At 46.2% G+C, this 22,150-nt stretch overlaps 1 protein-coding gene across 2 annotated transcripts in view; it reads left to right on the top strand.

Moving 5' to 3' along the window:
- LOC108529410 (nodal modulator 1) overlaps positions 1 to 20,909 on the top strand; it is a 63,961-nt gene extending 43,052 nt beyond the window's left edge. Inside the window, exons 20-31 of one of the 2 annotated variants that reach the window (XM_017871709.1) lie at positions 25 to 107; positions 982 to 1,141; positions 1,285 to 1,411; positions 3,356 to 3,469; positions 4,633 to 4,760; positions 6,479 to 6,620; positions 7,527 to 7,610; positions 9,142 to 9,252; positions 11,620 to 11,721; positions 13,917 to 14,036; positions 19,740 to 19,832; positions 20,248 to 20,909. In XM_017871709.1, the coding sequence (XP_017727198.1) occupies positions 25 to 107; positions 982 to 1,141; positions 1,285 to 1,411; positions 3,356 to 3,469; positions 4,633 to 4,760; positions 6,479 to 6,620; positions 7,527 to 7,610; positions 9,142 to 9,252; positions 11,620 to 11,721; positions 13,917 to 14,036; positions 19,740 to 19,832; positions 20,248 to 20,379 (1,396 nt within the window). In that variant the 3' untranslated portion in view covers positions 20,380 to 20,909. The remainder of the gene's footprint in view (positions 1 to 24; positions 108 to 981; positions 1,142 to 1,284; positions 1,412 to 3,355; positions 3,470 to 4,632; positions 4,761 to 6,478; positions 6,621 to 7,526; positions 7,611 to 9,141; positions 9,253 to 11,619; positions 11,722 to 13,916; positions 14,037 to 19,739; positions 19,833 to 20,247) is intronic. The other variant, XM_017871710.1, reaches the window with a different exon arrangement.
- The last annotated feature ends 1,241 nt before the right edge of the window (positions 20,910 to 22,150 follow it).

Raw genomic sequence — 22,150 nt, 5'->3', positions numbered from 1 at the left:
ACTGAAGTGTATTAATTATTTTAGGTCTGGAGAGAAAATCACCGTTACACCATCATCTAAAGAGCTGCTCTTTTATCCGCCTTCGATGGAAGCCATCGTCAGTGGAGGTAAATGTCAACTCAGCGAGCGAATGTCACACACACCTTTGCAATTGTTCCCTTGCCTACATTTACAAGTAGATTTGTGATGTTATAGTGAAGCCATCTTTGTAAGCCACCTTACATCCTCTCTGGCACACAGATGTTACTGTTGGATGGAAGGATGGATGGATGGATGAATGGATGGATGATTTAGACAAATAAAAGTAACTTTTGCTGTTAGAATTGAGTTGATGTTTTTGGAAAAGGACTTGGTTTTCTTTGACATTATCAGGTCGACACCAGAAGGTAGATGAAGCGCAAAGCCTCCATTGATGATCTTTGATGATCTTTGGCAGAGCATGATAGGAGGGTCTTTTTTTGGGGAATGGATGACTGAAGTGATCACTTGTGGAGTATTTGTCTTTTGCTACTTATCTTTTTTTCTAGCACTATGGCTTCATTAAGTTGTGGGTGTTACGTGGTTCGTGTTTGGAAGTGGAGTGTGTTGAAGAGTGTGACTTCTAGCAGGCAGGCTCTTTGGGGCAGTCTTTCTCAGTGGGTCCTCTGGAGGTTGAGTAGTACGGCCTCCTGTCTGCTGTAAAGGGTTCCCTCCTGATCTGCGGCCTCCTGTGAACCTAGCAAGAGTAGTAGTAAAAACCCGGCCTTCAACATTTTTTGATTCTCTTGCTGAAGTCCTTTGCACTGAGAAAGGCCTTTCAGGGATAAAAAGAGGCTTGGGCTGTATCCAATTATTGAGCTCCCTGGGGTATTAAACAACCGCATTTGGAACTAGCTTCTAATATCTGCTTTAGCTGCTTCTGTCATGGGAAGACCCCAACGAACAGGCTCCTGTCTGTCTGCAACCAAGCCCCATCCTTGTGTTTATTTCTTCCCCTCTTAGAAAGCTGCCCAGGGAAGCTGATCGAGATCCATGGGAAGGCAGGCCTGTTTTTAGAAGGCCAGATCCACCCCGAGTTGGAAGGAGTTGAGATTGTCATCAGTGAAAAGGGGGCGAGTTCGCCCCTGATCACAGTCTTTACTGATGACAAAGGTGCCTACAGGTGAGCCTGGGATAGAGACACATTTGCCTGGGATCAGCGTGGGAGTCCTCTGAAGAAACTGGGACCCACATTTCCTTGGGCTTGGTAAGGCTTCCTGTAGGGTGTGAACAAAGCCGTTTAGCATTCTGCTTTCTCTTCTTCAGTGTTGGCCCCCTTCACAGTGACCTGGAGTACACGGTGACCTCACAGAAGGAGGGCTATGTTCTGACTGCGGTGGAAGGAACTGTTGGAGACTTCAAGGCCTATGCCCTGGCAGGTGTAAGCTTTGAGGTAACTAACACTGTATTTTCAAAAGATAGTTATATTGAGGTATAATTAACATATAATAAACTGCACAAAAAGAGTACAGTGTGGTAGTCTTAACCTATGAAAACACCCACGAAAACACCTCCACAGTCAAAATAGTGAGCACATCCGTGACCTTCAAGGTTTCCTTTTGCCCCTTGGTAATCCCTCCCTCCCACCCTTCCACTGAGCTGAAGATCTGCTTTTCATGACCATTGGTTAGTTTGCATTTTCGAGTTTTTATAGGTTGGTGCAAAAGTGATTGCAGTTTTTGCCATCGAGAGTAATGGCAGAAACCGCAATCACTTTTGCACCAACCTATATATAAATGGAATCATATGGGATATACTGTTTTTGTTTTTGTTTTGTTTTTTTGGCCTGGCTTCTTTCACGCAGCATAATTTGGAGAGCTGTTGACTTCAGCATGCTAGTGTACCTTCTGGGAAGTAGTTGAAGCTCTTATCCATAACTGCTCCATATTGAAGGACACAGAATGTTCTTACTGAGGCGTTTGCCGCCTAGCTGCCTTCCACCGGTCCTTCCTGGGAAGAAGAGTGCTGCGATTGTACAGAGTGGGTCTGGAGATTGTTGAGAATGAATATTTATAAACCGTAGGCCAAAGGAAAAGAGGGACAGATTACATCGCATAAAAATTTAAAATTCTATATTGCTGAATACATTTGGAACCAAACTGAAAGATACTCAAACTCGGAAGAAATGTTTGTATCATAAATAATATCCCCATTTTACAAGGAGCTCTTAGAATCGGTAGGAAAAAGACAACCCGCTAGAAAAAAAATGAACAAAGATTATGAAAAGGAAATTCATGGAAGTAACGCAGGTGACTAATAAATACAGAAACACGAAGCCTCCGTAGTTACTGATGAAATGTGCTAAGGAAATTACAGTCGAAACACTGTTTTGGGGGGATTAGATTTGCCGTAATTAAGACAATCTCTGTTTTTTGGTAAGCATGGGTTTTCCCAAGCATAAATAATTTATGGGACGGTAAGTGGTTATAGCCACTTTGGAATGCGATTTGATAGTATCTTTCTGAATTTAAAGTGCATGTATCCAGCAATTCTGCTTTTAGGAATTGATTGTTCAGGGAAAAAAAAAGAAACCTAAGTGCATAAAGATATATATCTGGGGATATTCCGATTGTCTCTTGTGTACCAAAAAAATAGGTGCTGTGGTTTGTCAACCCCTGTCTTAGAATGCTACGCGGTAGTTAAGAAATAGGCAGATTTCTATTGGCTGGCAGAAGAGAACCAGGATAAATTGTTGAGGAAGAGAGCAAGTTGCAGAACTGTACACGTAACATGCCATTTTTATTTCACCTCCTCCACCCACTCAATGAACTTGCCAGTCTGTGAACGGTACTACATAATGTTTATAAAATTTATGTGGGCATAGACGGAGTTCTGGGCTGGGCATGGTGGCTCATGCCTGTAATCCCAGCACTTTGGGAGACCTAGGCAGGTGGATTGCTTGAGCCCAGTAGATTGAGATCAGCCTGGGCAACATGGCAAGACCTGTCTCTATAAAAAAATGCAGAAATTTAGCTGGACACGGTGGTGTGTGCCTATAGTCCATCTCTTCAGGAGGTTAAAGCTGGAGGATTGCTTGAGCTTGGGAGGTGAAGGTTGTAGTGAGCCCATATTGTGCCACTGCTCTCTGGCCTGGGTGACAGAGCAAGACCCTGTCTCAAAAAAAAAAAGAAAAAAAAGTTCTAGAAGGCTACACACCAAACTTATAAAACTTATAACGTTAGTTACCTGTGGGGAGGAGGATTAGGTCCCCTGTCTTCCTTTGAGTAACAATAAAAGAAAAAATACCTTAAAAGAATGACCTCTTGACTTGTGGAATTGTTATCTTCATGGTTAGTAGGAGTTTAACTTTGCTCTGGTCTGACCTTCTCATCCCCAGATAAAAGCTGAGGATGACCAGCCCCTCCCGGGAGTCCTCTTATCCCTGAGCGGTGGCGTCTTTCGTTCCAACCTCTTGACCCAGGACAACGGCATTCTGACGTTCTCAAACCTGGTAACGTGTTTCTGCAATTTACCGCCTGCCTGTCTTCCCTGAGAGAGAGCCACGATGCAGCATGCAAGACTTACATGTTGCTTGACAACGTGAGAAAAGAAAACCAATGTGGAGTGGTTTCAGTTTCTTGGGGGCCCACAATCATTAGAGTATTGCTCTTACTCACACTTAATGCTGCTGATTCATGTTCTCTTCCCCACGCGCCTCTTGTTTTCTGATCACCCGCTTGTCACTAAGACAGTGTAATTAATTTCCCTGGCCACAACGGCTCCTCTCTCTGGCAGCTTCTTGTTTTGCTACGGAATCATGTTTATGATGCTGAGTCTTGTTTGGTGGTTAGCTTGCGTTTCTTCTGAAAAGCACATTCCACCTAGTGGAAAGAGAGCAGCAGTTTTTCTTTGGAGATGCAGTCGGAGGCCCTGACTGCTGGGATTCAGGAAGTGTGTGTTAGTTGGTCATCTCGTCAGTCGTGGTAACAAAGTGGCTGTGGTGGGGCTGTTGCAGACCGGGCAGCGGGGGCATCTGAAGACACCACTTTGCAGTGATGCAGACTGCTCCTTACTTGCTGTGTCCTATCAGGCAAGTTACTTTGCCTCTCTGAGCCTCAGTTTCTTTATTCATTAAATTCAAATACAGGCCAGGCATGGTGGCCCACACCTGTAATCCCACCGCTTGGTGAGGGGGAGGCAGGAGGATCGCTTGAGCTTGGGAGTTTGAGACCAGCAACATAGGAAGACCCCGTCTCTACAAAAAATAAAAAAAATTAGCTGGACATGGCAGTACATGCCTGTGGTCCCAGGTACTCAGGAGGCTGAGGTGGGAGATTTTCTTGAGCCCAGAGGCTATGGTGTGCTTTGATCGTGCACTCCATCCTAGGGAACAGAGTCAGGCCCTGTCTCAAAAAAAAAAAAAAAAAAAAAAAATATGACTTCTACCTCGCAGAGTCGTTGCAGGCAGGTGATACCGGCAGCTGCCATTGTTAGAGTTGTGATTGCCGTTACCTGACTGTGAGTGGTGATTGTAGAGAGAGGGTTACCATTTCTGGCTGCCTGGGAAGCCATGGCACTCCTCTGGTGTAATTCTGGTCCATCATGACCTTCACCCCTCACTTTTAAACCATGCCTAGATGTGGCTGCTGAGGTTCAGTGTGATTATCTTGGCAGAGCCCTGGCCAGTATTACTTCAAACCCATGATGAAGGAGTTCCGGTTTGAGCCATCCTCACAGATGATCGAGGTGCAGGAAGGCCAGAACCTGAAGATCACCATCACGGGGTACCGAACCGCTTACAGGTAAGTGCCCCGGCCACCCTGCTGTCTTTCAGGGCTGGGCTGGCGAATCACATTCAGGCTTCTGTTGCCTGGAAACGCATCCCAGGCTTCACGTTGATTTTACCTGGGAGGCAAGGGAGATGAGATACGTGGGCAAAGGAATTTTGACTGCTGCCCTTCTCTCCCAGTCTCAAATTTCCTATTTTGGAATTAGCTTTAGAGAGTCTGTTGAGTTGCTAAAAGCTTTTATTTATTATTTATTTATTTATTTATTTTTATTTTTATTTTATTTTTTTGAGACGGAGGGTCTCGGCCTCTGTCGCCCAGGCTGGAGTTGCAGTGGCCGGGGATCTCAGCTCACTGCAAGCTCCGCCTTCCCGGTTGTTCATGCCATTCTCCTGCCTCAGCCCTCCCGAGTAGCTGGGACTACAGGCACCCGCCACCGCGCCCGGGCTAGTTTTTTTTTTTTTTATTTTCGGTAGAGACGGGGTTTCACCGTGTTAGCCAGGATGGTCTCGATCTCCTGACCTCGTGATCCGCCCGTCTCGGCCTCCCAAAATGCTGGTATTACAGGCTTGAGCCACCGTGCCGGGCCTTATTTTTTATATTTTGAGACAGAGTTTCACTCTTCTTGCCCAGGCTGGAGTACAATGGTGCATTCTTGGCTCACGACAACCTCTGCCTCCTGGGTTCCAGCAATTCTCTTGTCTTGGCCTCCCAAGTAGCTGGGACCACCACCATGCCTGGCTAAATTTGTATTTTTAATAGAGATAAGGTTTCACTTTGTTGGCCAGGCTGGTCTCGAACTCCTGACCTCAGAGATCTGCCCGCCTCGGTCTCCCAAAGTATTGGGATTACAGGTGTGAGCCACCGTGCTTGGCCACTTTTATTTTTTAAAAGAGCTTCAAACCTGAATTAAATTATTAAAAGGAGAAAATGTGCCCAGTTGAATAAAACTTCAAAATGCTGAAAAGAGTATAGTGTAAAATTTCCCTTCTGTCCCATCTCCCAGTCACCCAAGTTCCTCTTCTGGGAGACAACCAGTACTTATAGTTTTTCTGAATGCTTCCAGCTATAGATAGATAGATACACATTAGTGTCTGGCAAGGCACAGTGGCTCACACCTATAATCCCAACACTTTTGGAGGCTGAAGTGGGAGGTCCGCTTGAGTCCGGAAGTTCAAGACCAGCCTAGGCAACATGGCCATCTCTACAAAAAAATAAAAATAAAAAATAAAAAAGATACACATCTATAGATAGATAGATACATACATATATACCTGTATACACACAGACACACACACACACACATGTGTTTTTTGTACACTTATACAGAATCACTTTAGATGAAGAATAATTGGAAAGATTGGGTTTAGAAAAATGGACCATTTTCTACTGAATATGTGGAGTGAAAGAGGAAGTGAGTTATTTCCGTGTTATTGAAAGCTCCATTATTTCAAATAAAGCCTGGAAAGAATAAAATAAGGCCTTAGCTTTCTTAAATTACAGTTCTCCAGAGCATCCCTCAAAGTGTATGAGAAGAGAAATTGATGGCAGCTTATCCCTCTGGCAGGAAGGTGTGGTTTGGAAGTGGGCTGGCCACACCAAGCTGCCTGGGTCGTTGGGGCACAGTTCTCCACTGAGCTATTTTGCCCTGTAATTGTTGGTAAATGGGAAACACTTGGGTCCTTCAGATCACCATGAGAATATCTCGTTTGTGCCTTTTCTTGCCATACTAGTTGCTATGGCACAGTGTCCTCCTTAAACGGAGAGCCGGAACAAGGGGTTGCCGTGGAAGCGGTGGGCCAGAACGACTGCAGCATTTATGGAGAAGACACTGTGACAGACGAAGAGGGCAAGTTCAGATTACGTGGATTGCTGGTGAGACTTGGAACGTGTTTTCTTAAGGGATGTTTTCTTCACCCTGTGTCCAGAAGTGTCTTGGGACCCCAAGACTGCCAGGAGTGGGGTGGGCGAGAGGGCTGGGAGTGGGGCCCTGGAGCCCTCCCAATTCTTAGCTTAATTGGTACCATTTGCCCTTTTTCTAGCCAACAGGTCAGATCAAGTATCTGTGGCGCGGTGGAGTTTGAAAACCATGGGTTTGGTGGGACTTCTCCCTAGCAGTGTGTAGCCATGGCTTATGCCAGGGCTCTCAAGCCAAATGCCTATGGAGCCAGAAGAGCAGTGTGAACGGGGGAGGAGGCTGGGCGAATACTAGGGAGTGGTGAGGGCTGTGGAGTGGGCACGGCCTGTGGAAAGGGACAGCCTGTCACTTGGCTCCAGCTTATTGTAGCCATGGGGGAAGACAGACCCAGGGTTGCCAGATCATTGAAATTTTAAAAAGAGAAGTCAGAAATTCCCACTTCCCAGAAATAATACCCAACACAAGTATTTGGGAATGCCTAAGATGGACATTCCAGATATCCATCAATGTGTATATACGGGTAGAGGGGAGGGGCGGATGGAGAGGAGAAAAATCTTAGAAGAGTAAGAGCGCATAGTATGCTTGGAATTTTGAAATAAGAAACCAAATTTGATTTATTTGGGGTAGAAGAAAATGAAACTAAGTTGGGATTGAAGGAGTCCCAAAATTTCAGGTGTTTCCACACTAGGGGTGTTCTTAAAGGAACTCTAGACTCTTGAGAAGGTTAACAGGCCACAGATTGGGAAATGAGGGGACAGAAATGCCCCTGGTCTTAGTGACCTCGTGCAGCCAAACCAGGCTTGGACCAGGCATGATATGACAAGCCCCCTTTTTAGAGAATTGACTCCTGAGTTTATTTGCAGCCGGGATGTGTGTACCACATTCAGCTCAAGGCAGAAGGCAACGACCACATTGAGCGGGCGCTCCCCCACCATCGGGTGATTGAGGTAAGGCAGTAAGTGCTGCCGCTGCACCGGGGTGTGGGTGCCTCCCTGATCAGAAGTCCTCCCGTCTCCTCTGGCTGTCTGCTTTTCATCTGTGGCAGGGACAACTTTAATCCTAATGAAGGGTCCTCTTAGAATAGTGTCATCTTCACAAGCAACATCTTATGTGGGTTTTTAATGAACAGCGTTGCTGTCACGCATCCACAAAGGAAATTGGAACTGTTGTATCCTCCCCCCCGACTCATCCTGTAAGCTCTGATCGTTATTCCACAAGTTAAGGATTTTAAGTCATAAGCGGCATTTCAAATCAAGGGACAATAATAGAAAGAACATGGGCTTAATAGGTGGCAGGGCCACCCAGTTTTCTTAGGTTCAGATGACCTTTTTCCTGCTCCCATTTGGTGGGCAGAGTTTTTTGCTATTCAGGATTATGACCTAGCTAAATTAATCCCTAAAGAGGACGTCCTTCGAGTGACAGGATGTGGCCTGGGAATCATTTGAAGTAAGGCTTTTCTGTCACTGAATAACTCTCATTGGGAAGACTAGAGGGCTTAGGTGGGGCAAGAGGGGCTGCCTGTCTTAGTGGCTTTATTTAGGTGGCTTCATTATGCATGAAGATTGTGAGGAGTTTGGAGGGAGGTTATTGGGCCAATTAGAACTTTTGACCTAGGAAGTGGATTTTCTTTTTTTTGAAATGGAGTCTCACTCTGTCACCCAGGATGGAATGCAGTGCCGCGATTTCGGCTCACTGCAACCTCTGCCTTGGTGGGTTCAAGTAATTCTCCTGCCTCAGCCTGTAGCTGGGACCATAGGCGCAATCCATCACCCCTGGCTGATTTTTGTATTTTTAGTAGTGATGGGGTTTCATCATGTTGGCCAGGCTGATCTTGAACTCCTGACCTCAGGTGATCTGCCCACTTGTGCCTCCCAAAGTGCTGGGATTATAGGCATGAGCCATTGCACCGGGCTGGAAGTGGATTTCCTTGACGTCTTTACGGTGTTGGCATTTTAAATGGCTGGAATGACTGCATCTCACACCAAAATGCTTTGCATGTCCTCGGTGTAGTAACTTAGGCCAGGATCACTAGCATAACATGGACTGTGGCGGGCAGGTAGGAAAGGGAAGGGGGCTGGCCCTCTGGGGTCTCGCAAGCCCCATGTACAGACCCCATGCAGAGGGGGTGCTGTGACTCTGCCCCGCTCCACCAGGCAAGGACATCCTTCTCCTTTTTTTAAGAGAAGCTGGAAAATCTGGCTTCATATATGAAATTTCTTAATTTTTAACATGTTGGCAAGCAATTAAAACTTAGAAAAAAAAATACTGTGCTCTCGAAATGAAATGTGTCTGTGGGCTAGGGATAGCCGTCTTGTGTCAGTTTGTGACCTTGGACGTAGGGTACTCAATGACAAACTTGGCTTCCTTAATGTAAGAAGTCAAGTTTGCCTTGAAGCAGCTCTCAGGCCGTCGGACGACTGGCATAGAAGTTCCTCCTCCAGCTTTCTCATTCCTGGCATTCCCTGTTTCTCTCTCTAGGTTGGGAATAATGACATCGATGATGTAAACATCATAGTTTTCCGGCAGATTAATCAGTTTGATTTAAGTGGAAATGTGATCACTTCCTCTGAGTACCTTCCTACATTATGGGTAAGAACAGACTTTAAACTCCAAATGTTGTGTTCCCTTTGGCTTTGAGACAAGTGGGAATGGGATGTTTTTGGTTTTGTGCCTGTCTCGTGCCTTAGGTGTGATAGGTGGAGGTGCTCCAGAGTGCCGCCTGCTGAGGGCTGAGGTTGAGATTTAAGAACCTCGGACCACAGCACGTATTTGGGAGAGTGATTGCCAATTGTGAGAGAGAATGTATTCCAGTTTCCGGTAACTGTCTGCCTTCAATTAATCTGCCAAAGAATTATAGTAGAAGCCTGATCAATGATCAATATAATGTGGAATCTAATGTGGAAAGCCAATTTTAAAGTTTAAGTGCCTTGTAACTTTTAAAATTTTCTCTGGAGTGGAGGTCATATAGTTCTTGCATTGGTATAAAGAAATGCCTGAGGCTAGATAATTTGAAAGTAAAGAGGTTTCATTGGCTCCTGGTTCTGTAGGCTGTACAGGAAGCATAGTGGCTTCTGCTTCTGGGGAGGCCTCAGCAGGCTTCTAATCACGGCAGAAGGTGTAGTGGGAGCAGGCATGTCATGTGGCAGAAGCTGGAGCAAAAGAGAGAGAGGTGGGGGCGTGGTGCCACACACTTTTAAATGATCAGATCTCACAAGACCTCTATAACGGAGACAGCACCAAGCCACGAGGGATCCACCCTGTGATCCAGTCATCTCCCACCAGGCCCTACCTCCAGCACAGGGGATTACAATTCAACATGAGATATGGGCAGGGACAAATATCCAAATAGTATCAGAGGTGGTGGGCGGTGGGCTGGAGAGCAGCTGGTCTGGGCTGTCTCTTGTCTCCAGCAGTGACTCACCTTGCTGCCTTGGCCAGTCACTTCCTTTCCACATGCCTCGACTTGGTCCTCTGCAAAACCTAGATTTTGGACTCAGAGATGTCTTATAATCTTGTTCAACTCTAACAAAATCTCCATGTTACCATTAATGAAGAAATGTTTATAAAATACCCTGCAGACCCTCTGCAGATGTTAATGATTTGCTCTGGGGGTATATTGTTAAGATGTACTTGTAGCTTTATAAGCAGGTAACTATTTGGCATGGGTGAGGAAGTGTGTGTGGGCTTTAGTCCACTCTGTCAAGGGTTTGCAGTCGTGTACTTGTGGGGACCAGGCAGGTAATGTCAGAGAGTGCAGAGGGTTGGGTAGGGAGGGGGGCAAACTGGGGAACTCCTGCCCTGTCCATGAGGGGCATAGGGGAGGGGAGGAGGCAGAGAGGAGGGGAGGAGGCAGAGGGGAGGGGAGGAGACAGAAGGGAGAAGAGGAGGCAGAGGGGAGGGGAGGAGGCAGAGGGGAGGGAGGAGGCAGAGGGGAGGGAGGGCCCACTCTCTGGTTCCTGATTGTTGCCGTGCTGGAATTGTGGCTCAAGGTTGGTGTCACTTCCCAGTTTTCCGGAGAAGCTGGAAATTAGAATTATTTGAAATCACCTGATTTTTAAACATAGTCGGTGAATTCAGATTTCCTTAAGATGTTATACAAAAGAACACTAAGGGGTCTTCGATGTGACCCATAAGGCTTCAGTCTGTGACTTTCATTTTAGGAAAATTCCCCTTGTGTGTTATGTAGAAGGGTGCCAGCGTGGGCCCAGGGAGGTGGTCCTGGCATTCTCTTGTGGCAGATGCAGTGTGGCATCCTCACAGCCTTTGCCATCAGCCAGGACTGCACCTTAGTCCTGCTCACGCCCCATCCCGTGTGGGAGTGAGAACAGGCAACAACCCCATAAATAAAGCCAGAAACCAAGTACTCCAGTGCCTCCTGAAGCAGCGTGGAGAGCCAAGTTCATGATGGAATGCGTTTTGAGTTTAACAGATACTGGAGTTAAGGTGACATCATATGATGAGACAGTGCGAGGCGGGAACCCTCAGGAGTCCTCAGGGGGTTGAGTCCCAGGCTCCACCATGTGTAAGTTGTATGACCTTAGGTGGCTTTGGCTCTCTGGGTCTCCATAGGGATAATAACAATGCCTGTTTTGTAGTCAGGATTGGCGATAATGTAGATAAAATATCTGGCGCCTGCCTGACATGTTACAGATGTTCAACACGTGTTAGAAGCTATTCTTTCTAATATTACTATTCTATTAACTCACATTACTATTTTGAGCAAGAACATAGGTAGTTAGAATCTGATTTGAATCTTAATTTCTGTGCATGGTGCATAACTGGATGAAGTCTCAGATGACAGAGGCATGTGTGATGTCTATGGAGGGAACTTTCTTTTTCAAATATCCATGTTTCCAAAGACCCCCACCCAGAGAGCGGCTGTCCTGAGGATGTCTGATAGGAAATATTGATTGTGTTTCAGTTTCAAAGCATCTACAGCTTTGTTTCTCTCTCCAGGTCAAGCTTTATAAAAGCGAAAACCTTGACAATCCGATCCAGACAGTTTCCCTTGGCCAGTCCCTGTTCTTCCATTTCCCCCCGCTGCTCAGAGATGGCGAGGTAATGCCTGTGGCCGGATTCTACCTTCTGCCTTTGTTTTAATAATTCTGCTATTTAGTTTAAGGAAACACAGTTCTCTCCTTTTCTCCCTAAATACCACTCTGCAGAAATGCACTCTCTGAATCAAAAGAGGTTGAGTTCTGTAGGGATTATTTTTTCTTCATTGTTTTCTATTTACAAAAGAATACAAATTCATGGCAGGAGATTTTGGAAAAAAGAAAAAAAAAAAGACATAAGCCCATCATCCAGAAATAGCCACTGCTAACGTGGTGATTGGTATCCTTTGGGTGTTTTTTCAGGCACATGTGTGCCTGCATGTATAAATATAAATAGATATTCATTTTAATAATTCAAAACTTACACTGTTTTGTACATTGTTTTGTAATCTGTGCCTTTCAATGAAGAATTTATCACAAATCTGTTCCTCATCATTAAATCTTTTTTTTTTTTTTTTTTGAGACAGAGTCTCACCGTGTCGCCCAGGCTGGAGTGCAGAGGTGCGATCTCAGCTCACTGCAAGCTCCACCTCCCGGGTTCACGCCATTCTCCTGCCTCAGCCTCCGGAGTAGCTGGGACTACAGGCACATGTCACCACGCCCAGCTAATTTTTTTTTTTTTGTATTTTTAGTCGAGACGGGGTTTCACCGTGTTAGCCAGGATGGTCTTGATCTCCTGACTTTGTGATCCACCTGCCTCAGCCTCCCAAAGTGCTGAGATTACAGACGAGAGCCACCGTGCCCGGTTAAATCTTTCATACTATGATTTTTATGGACAGTAGTCCATAAACTAGGAAATGCCATGATTTATTTAATCAAGACCTACTGTTGGGCATGATCAACTCTTGCGCTTTGAACATATCACCCCATGCTTTCCTTCTAGGAAGGTGTCTGTTAAGAAGTCCACTTTTAAAAATGCCTTGTACTTTTTAAAAATTTCTGTATTTTAAAATTCTGCTATTTAGTTTAAGGAAACACAGTTTCCTCATGATAGGGGATCCGTTGAATGAGACGAGTTGCTTTTCTCTTCCTGCTTTGAAATTTCTCTCTGTCTTTGATAATCTGATTGTAATGTGTGTTGTGTAGAATACTTGCAGCTTGACCTTTTTGGCGTCCTTTGGGTTACATGAATCTGGATGTCTCCCTCCTTGGAACTGGAAGATTTTCAGCCATTATTTTGGACATCATTTACTGATTATAAAGTACTTATTATCAATCCTATTTGGATAGAGCTAACTTGTAGTTGGTGTGGGGAGTGCAAACTTGGCAAAGAATTTGGTTCTTTTCTGGTGGTCTTAGCCTGAGGATGTCAAGTGTGAGCCTAGGGGCTAACGTTCCCTCTCCTGGCTCCTTACCACCTGCTGTGAGAATGATCTACTCTGGCCTTTCTCTGTGGAAAATGACTGCAAAATAATGAAACGGGCTGTCATGGAATTTTCCCCTCCTCTTTCTCCAGGGGTGTTGAAATAGTCACTTTCTACAGCAGTGTGGAAACATCTGGGGCTTTGGGATCACACTTCCCCTGAGTTCAGAGCCTTCATAGATGTGTGGCAGCCTTCTTAGCTGAGTGACCCTGGGCAAGTTACTCTTAGTCTCTTCATGCTTGACTTTCCTCATCTATAAGACGGGGGTGATGATCCTGACCTTGCCAGTGGTTGAAAGCAGAGCAGCCACGGGCCTCATGCAGTGTGCATGGTGCCTGGCACCTGGTCGGTGCTTAGCACACAAATCTGTGGCTGTCCCTGGTGCTGTTCCAGGGATGCTGTATTTTTAGGATTTGCCAGCTTATGTGCCTCTCAAACATCATCCCTTAGAAATCAGCCTCGTTGTGGATCCTCATTTGTGTCATGTACTTCCCTAATCAGAATTGGCTCATAATAATTTTTTGTGTGTCATAAAGTCAGATCCTCAGAGGACCGTAATTGTCAAGGTTGAGTACTCATAACAAGAGCTGCAGGCTCTGACAGCCTTATCAGAAGCCACAGTCTCAGAGACACTGGGGACACACGCCCGCCACTGCTGGAATAGCCCACTGAGGTTGCTACTTTGAAGGCAGCAACCTTGGTTTGGATGTGTAGACTTGGGGATTTCTTTAAAAACATAAAGTTCTTTACATCACAGCCATATGTTAGGTTTTAGTTTTCATTTGCTTTGCCAGAGCTGTCCTTATAAAAATAACTTCTTCCCATGTGTGTATAGAACTATGTTGTACTTCTGGACTCCACACTCCCCAGATCCCAGTATGACTACATCTTGCCTCAAGTTTCTTTCACCGCAGTGGGCTACCATAAACACATCACCTTGATTTTTAATCCCACGGTAAGTAAAAGACGGAGTTAAAAAAAAAAAAATGGATTGTGTTTGGTGGCTCATGTGTGTAATCCTAGCACTTTGGGAGGCCAAGGCTGTTGGATCTCTTGAGCCAGGAGTTTCAGACCAGCCTGGACAATATGGTAAAACCCTATCTCTACAAAAAATACAAAAATGAACCGGGCGTGGTGGAACGTACCTATAGTCTCGGCTACTCGGGAGGCTGAGGTGGGAGGATCACCTGAGCCTGGGAGGTTGAGGCCTCGATGAGCCATGATCATGTCCCTGCACTCCAGCTTGGGTAACAAAGTGAAACCCTTTCTCCGGAAGAAGAAAAACAAAACAAAACGAATCAAAACAATCCATGGGGTGGCGAGAGGTGTGCCATACAACCTGTGCTCCAGATTGCAGGTTGCAGGGCAGATATTTAAAGGGCTCCTAGCATTGGGTCACTTTCTCATTCTGCCTTCTGGATTCTGGGCTTCCCCAGATTGTTTTTAGCTTTTCTGAGCACTGATGCCTGCGATTTCCTTTGAGGAGGAAACTGGTAACAAGCGCAGTGTAATTGTTTAGGTCGGTGGCTCAGGAATGATTTTGGGGGAGGAGGGACACCACTACCCCGTTGCTGGTGTGACGTGTGCTCTTCCACGAGGGAACACATGGTACATGGCCACCCAAACCTCTAGAACCAACTGCTACTTTACAGGAAATAGAGAGGACCCAGGAGCCACAAATGACTCCACAGGGATGCAGGATAAACACCTGGAGCCTGATTTGTTTGACAAATAAATTGCAAGGAAAAAAAAAAAACCCAACAACAGATGGACAGAATACCTGTGGGTTAAAAGAAACTTAATTTATCGCTTAATTCGGTACAATATGTGGCCTTTACTATATGCAGTATGTGTATCTGTTGCATATAGTCTGTCCTGTATCTGATAGACTAGAACAGTGGAACAAACAAAACATACAGGTATCTTTCATCTTCTTGATAAAATTATTTAGCGATTCCTAAAGCTCAGGTGCAGTATTGTCACCTGATGATTAAACTGACACATCAGCCATGACAAAAACAGAGTCCAGGGCTCAGCCTCAGGACTGCTGATTCTGAACTTGACAGGGGGTGAAAGTGTAGCACAAGAGTCTGCATTAAAAAACAAAGATCTAGCCTCATAGCTACTGTATTGGTCATTGCTTCTAGGCCTTTTCAGTGGGAAGAATAAGAATTTTCTTGTTTTCAAAAAATATAGCTGTAAATGGAACCATATCTTCTGATCTTCCTTATCCCTCTTTTGATAACTGCACAGCATTCCTGTGTGTGGATATACTATATGTCTTAGGCCATTTGGGCTGCTATTTTGTATCTTACACTGGGTAACTTATAAACAACAAACATTTATTTCTTACAGTCCTAGAGGCTGGAAACTCCAGGATAAGGCATTGGCAGATGGGGTCTGGCGAGGACTTTCTGTCTGCTTCATAGATGGTGCCGCCTAGCTGTGTCCCCACAAGGCAGAAAGGGGCAAACCAGTTCCCTCAGGCCTCTTTTATAGGGGCATTAATCCCTGACTTAGTCACCTCCTAAAAGGGGTGTCCTCTTGATACTATCACATTGTGGATTAGGGTTCAATCTCTGAACTCTGTGGGCACAGACACATTCAGATCCTGGCACTACATGTAGGATTTTCAGTTAGCCCCTGGTTGAGGGGCTTTTGTGTTGTTACTGGTTTTCTGCTATTACACATAATATTACACATAACCCGTTAACGAATTGCCTTGCTCATGCATGTTTTTGAATGTTCATCAGTCTCTCTTTGGAACAGACTCCCAGAAGCGGAATTGCTGAGGCAAAGGGTAAATGCATACGGAATTTTGATTGATACGGCCACTTCCCTTCCATGGGGTTTTACTGTTTTGTATTCCCGCCAGCAGTGAATGAATACCCTTTTCTCCCCAACAGAGTATGTTGTCAAATTTTTCAATCTTTGCAGTCTAATAGATGAGAAGTGATATTATCTCAGTGTACTTTTAATTTGCATTTCTCTCTCTTAATGTGGTTAAGAGCCATTTGTATTTTCTGTGAACTGTTTAACCTATTTTCTATAGAATTTGTGGTCTTTTTCAACTGTTTTCAGCTCTTTGTATATTAGGAATATTAACCCTTTGTAATGTCTGTTGTATGTGTTGTTCCCAATTTGTGGTTTATCTTTTTCACTTGGCTTATGCAAAGATTTACTTTATTTCTGTGTTAGATGTGTTGATATTTTTCTTATTGCTTCTGGATTTTAAAGTCGTAGGAAGGTTTTCTTCCTTCCCAGCTTTTATAGGAATTTGTCGTGTTTTTTTCAGGGGGACTTTTATGGTTTCTCTTTTACATTTAAACTTCTGTATCCATTTGGAGTTTTCCTGGTATAGGTGTGAAGTATGGCTCCAAATTGTCTTTTTCCACATGCTATCCAGTTATCATTTCATGCTTTTTAAACGCCATCCTGCATAGAAGGTGGACAGGAATTACCTCTCATTTAGAGATGAGAAGATGGAAACCTAGAAGGAGATGTGAGCAGCGCAAGGTCACTAGCTCACCGGAGCAAAGCTAGGGCTTGAGCAGAGCTCTGCTGCTGAGTCCGGGCTTCTGTGAAGAGTGGTTCATGCTCAGTGAGCCTGTAAATATGATATTACCTAAACAAGAGAGTTTTTCTCATGACCCAGGAGGAAGTGCTTCCTTGTTCTTCACAGCGGCTACCTGGTTAGAAAGTGCCAGACAGGGCTAGGTGTGGTGACTCACGCCTGTAATCCCAGCATTTTAGGAGGCTGAGGTGGGCGAATCACTTGAGGTCAGGAGTTCGAGACCAGCCTGGGCAATGTGGTGAAGCCCCATCTCTACTAACAGTACAAAAATTAGCCAGGCGTTGTGCCGTGCGTCTGTAATCCCAGCTGCTTGAGAGGCTGAGACAGGAGAGTTGCTTGACCCCGGATGCAGAGTTTGTAGTGAGCTAAGATTGCCCCACTGCACTCCAGCCTGGGCGACAGAGCAAGACTCTGTCTCAAAAAAAAAAAAAAGTGCCAGAAAGATAAGCATATACAAGAACCACTTACCTTTGTTTGGGGCTGCATTGTGGCCCCAGTGGGTGGGGGAGGCTTCTGTGAAGGCCATTGACAGCTGCAGGCAGCAACATTCTCAGAAGCCCCTAGCAGACAGCTCCTCTGGGCTCAGGGACACACCTGACAGCCAGTGGCAGGAATGTAGAGACACTGCTTGGTGGTGGCCGAGCAGCCCAACGTCGTAGCTGCTGCCTGTCACTTCGGAGAATGTGAGAAACTGCCTGCTGGGGCTTGGATTCCCAAGCAGGGCCAAGTGATGAATGAAGAGAGTGCTTGCTTGGTGCCACCCTGTACAAGGGCCCTCACAGGTTGATCCTTACCATAAGCCTTCGAGCAGGTGTGCCATTCCTCCCATTTTCACAGAAGCCCAGAAAGATTGAGTCACTTCCCGAGTGTTAGTCAGCAGAACCAGGACTCAGGTGAGGCAGTTTGTCTCAAGCCACATGGTTTCCACCTCGTTCTGCCCTCCTCGTGATGAGTGGCTCAGCATTGCACGTTCACGGGGACTTGGTAAGCACATTGGTTTCCTTCTTTTTTGTGACTGCCCATGGCCTCATGACTGGATTTTACTCAGTATTCTGTGCACTGCTGAGCATTTCACATACTCATTTCATCGAGTTTCACAGCATCCACCCCCAGTGGGTGTTGTTCATACGATCTCCATGTCATAGTTGAGTAAACTAAGTCTCAACATGGTTGCCTGAGTTTACCCAGTGAGGCCTGGGACCTGAGCCTAGACTCAATCACTCTAATTCCTGCTGAATTAAACTTTAATTGACATATTTATTTATTCATTTTTTTTTTTTTCCGAGACGGAGTCTTGCTTTGTTGCCCCTGCTAGAGTGCAGTGGCATGATCTTGGCCCACTGCAACCTCTGCCTCCTGGGTTCAAGTGATTCTCCTGTGTCAGCCTCCTGAGTAACTGGGATTACAGGCGTGTACCACTGCTCCTGGCTAATTTTGTATTTTTAATAGAGGTGGGGGTTTCACCATGCTCGCCAGGCTGGTCTCGAACTCCTGATCTCAGGTGATCTGCCCACCTCAGCCTCTCAAAGTGCTGGGATTACAGGCGTGAGCCACCGCGCCTGGCCTGAATTAAACTTAAGTGTTTATTTACTTCAGTGGAAAAATGGGTTGGGATGTAAGAGATGTCCAAAAATACAGGAGTAGGCAGTTGGAGATGGAAATCTGTTCTTGCCCTTACTCTTTCATTTATGAAAGGGCATCCCAGCTACAGTGTCCACCACAGTCACTTTCTAGCCCAGCAGTTCTCGGATGGGTTGGTTGCAGGACCACTTTATACTGTTAAAAATTATTGAGGATTTTAAAGAGTTTGAGTTTGCATGGATTATCTCTGTGTGTATTGATCATATTAGAAATTAAAACAGATGTTGAAAACACAAGAACCCACAAGCCACACATTCCATTAGTTGTGAGCGTGATGACATCAGGGCACGTAGCCTCTGGAAAAGTCCACTGTGTGCTTGTGAACAAATGAGGTGGAAAAGGCACATCACATCTTACTATTGTCATGAAAATAGCTGCGGCCTTGGGAACCGCCTGAGAGAGGTGTCCCGGTACCCTACACTGAAAACATTGCTCTGGCTCATTAACTTGTTTTTATCATTCCTGGAAAGTTCTCGTTTCATTTATTTGTTTCCTTTATAGGAGTAGAGCGGGCTAATAGGATCTAGCTTCACTTGATGCTTTAGAACCCAGGATTTCAGGGGCTTTAGCAAGATGGAAATTTCTGTCTCATGTCAAGTATCCAGGAGTGACCAGTGCAGAGACAGTCTGGTAGCTCCAAGGCGTCAGGGGACCCAGGCCCCTTCTGTCTCATGGTGCCGTTCCAGTGCATCGCTTTTGTCCAAAATGGGGCAGTTGGCCAAATGCTGTCCACCCAGCAAAAGGGAGGGCACACCACTTCTCCTCTAGGGTCCAGCCAGGGTGTGGCACTTACCGCTTTTGTTCCTGTACTAATGGCCAGAATTTAGTTCCAGGGCTGCGCCTGGCTGCAGGGGAGGCTTGGAAAGGTAGTCTGTATTCTCAGTGGCCCAGATAAAAGTTGGGGGTTCTATTGGGAGAAAGGGAGAATGGCAACAGGGATGCTGGTAGCAGTGCCTGCTTTGCTTCCTCACTAGGTCGTACGGGCTGTGAATAGCTGCCCCTCACTGTGTGCCCTGGGCCTGGAACAGTTCTTGATACATCCTTGTGGGACTAAGTCCCTGCAAGTTGCTGGGACTCAACAAAATGGAGACCCAGTTGCTTTTCAACCACCAAGACTCCCTGATAGCTGCATCTTTTTATTCCCTCGGTTTGGAGGAACGTCCAGAGGCTGAGGAATGCATTGTCATTGGAATTTCTTTGTCCCTGAGTGTCAGAAGCAGATAGAGTGAGAGTTTGGGCAGAAGAGGATTCATGGGAAAATATATCCAAATCACTTTGGTTCCTTCCTTTGGATAGAAAGAATTTGGATCATGAGGGCCCCTGGGTGTCCTCGGGTGGCCACTTTGGAAGGCTGGGTGGGTGGTGGCTGTGACACTGTGGAAGATGGATGATGGACAAGTGTGTGGCCTTGGTGAGGAGTGACGGGGCTCTCGGTGTTTGCAGAGGAAGCTGCCTGAACAGGACATCGCACAAGGATCCTACATTGCCCTGCCACTGACGCTGCTGGTTCTGCTGGCCGGTTACAACCACGACAAGGTAGGAAATCCAGAGGCCTCAGGAGACGGCGGGCGTGTCAGGGAGGGCGAGTCCTCACAGCTGCAGGAGTGATAGCAGAGGGATATCCAGGGTCACAGAAAACACATTTCAGGGTCGGGAGGGCCCTTGAAGGCCTCAAGTCCACTCTTAGGTCTCCTTTCAAGGCTGTAAACTTCTGTAACATCTCCTAATCCTTAAACCTGGAACACCTCTAGGGACATGTTGGTCCCAGAGAAAGGCCAGCCCATCCCTAGTACAGAGGCCTGCCACGTTTGAACTGAAACCCACCCATTAGCACGTGGCAGCTGCTGATCACGTCTGAAGAAGGTGTGTTGAGAAGTGACGCTTCGCTGTTCATCTGGCAGAAGCCTCCTCTTTGTACCCCTCTCTCTCTCACACTTGCTCTCTTTTCCAGCTCATTCCTTTGCTGCTGCAGTTAACAAGCCGGCTGCAGGGAGTCCGCGCGCTCGGTCAGGCAGCCTCTGACAATAGCGGCCCAGAAGATGCAAAGAGACAAGCCAAGAAACAGAAGACAAGGCGGACGTGAGGAGCAAGGGGGCAGTTGCAGTCTCACTTGGGACAGGCCACAGCCAGGGGTCCGGCTGCCACCTGCCCATGGGATAAAAGCCAAAAGCATGCGTCAGCTAACTTCAGCCTGTGCTGCTGGCCCCGTGCCCTGTGTCCCGTGTTCCGTGTCACTGTGGCATCCTGCACCCATCCTCACCCCTCCGTATGGCCCTTCGTGCAATGCAATGAATGGACCCTCCTGTCACTCTGCTGAACAGAATTTATTTTCTGAGTCAAATATAATTTATTATTTTTGTCAAAGAAGTATTTAAGCTGTGCTGTGGTGTGAGAATGTCATTCTTGATCTTCAGCCTTCGTCTGCAAGAAGAGTTCCATTTGACATGGTGTTTGGTTCCATGGTGAGGTACCCTAGGAATTCATGTGTTTTCTTCACTTCCCTTTGCATCTGAGATCCCTGCTGGAAACCACAGCACCCTGTATCCACGATTAGGAGGCTATGTTAGGAGGTAAAAATCAATAAAATGGCCCATTCATCTGTGTTGTAGCTCATCTCAGATATATTTCTTGGATGGCATGCGCGTAACCCCTGGGGTCTTCAGTTAAGCCACGTGTAGAGCAAGTCAGAGTCTTGAGTGAAGCTGACTAGGGCAAGAAAAACACCAGCTCAGCCGACATGATCCCCAGCCGCTTTTGGCCTCAGTGATAGAGAAATCGGAGATAGTGGGGATTGTGGCAAATTGAAGTGTGCCCACCACGTCTAAAGGAAGCTTAGGTACTCAACTCTGGCTCACCCCTACTGCGCAGAAATGTGCGTTCATTTTTCTGGAGAAGCCAGAAAAAGATTTCTGTGAAATTTTCCCAATTTTAAACATTAGCCACAAATGCAGTGTTTTAAAAATAACTACACACTTTGGCCAAACAAAACGCCTATGTCGGCTGGGTGAGGCTTTAAGGTTGCCGGCTTGCCTGAGAGATCCAGAGGAAGTCACAGCATTTTAACAGCATGAACTTAATCCTCGCAGGAAGTCATTAAGTGATATTGAAGGAGGGGACACAGCCATGCATCCAACATTTATTGAGTGCCACATAGGACAGGCATGGGTATGTGAGGATGAGTCGAGTAGCAACACTCGACAGCGACCTGGAAGAGGCCAGGGGGCTCCATCTGCCTTGTTCTTCATACCCCAATGCTTGGCACGTGGTGGGCATTCAGTAAGGAATGATGAACGTATGCACACAGGAACAAATAGATGGGCACACAGTGCGTGCCCTCACAGCACATGGCCCATCACTGGGTAGAAGGCAAGTCAGTAAGTAGACAGGGGTAATGCAGTGAGCCGAGGACCTCCAGGTGGAGGAACATGGGGGCCACAGGAGCACAGCAGAGTTCTCATCCCACTAGAGAGCTCAGGGAGCTTTCTGGATATCATGCATGAGCAGAGTCTAAAAGAACGAACCACAGAGAGAGGGAAAACAAGGCGGAAGTTCTTGTTAGGTGCCACTGCCACCGCAGAGGGTCAGTTTGGGGGACTCCCTGGCTCTTAGGGGCCACCCGCAGAGCTGCCCTGTTCCCACCTATCGGCTAACTTGGTGTTGGCACCATGGAAGGAAAGTGAACAGTGTTGAATATCTGGGACAGATGTGGCATTAATACAGAATCCTTGGAGTGTTTTCCAACTCTTAATTCCAAGTGGACTCCCAGAAACATCCCTTTTGAATGTTAATGGGGTTTTTATTGACGGGGTGTAAAGGTTAAGAGCTTGTGAAAGATACGATTAAGTGTCAATACA

This window comes from Rhinopithecus bieti, unplaced genomic scaffold (genome assembly GCF_001698545.2).
Source record: "Rhinopithecus bieti isolate Rb0 unplaced genomic scaffold, ASM169854v2 scaffold_6876, whole genome shotgun sequence".
Lineage (NCBI taxonomy): Eukaryota > Metazoa > Chordata > Mammalia > Primates > Cercopithecidae > Rhinopithecus > Rhinopithecus bieti.
Note: the sequence above shows the minus strand (reverse complement) of the source record. Positions and strands in the feature narration are given on the sequence as shown.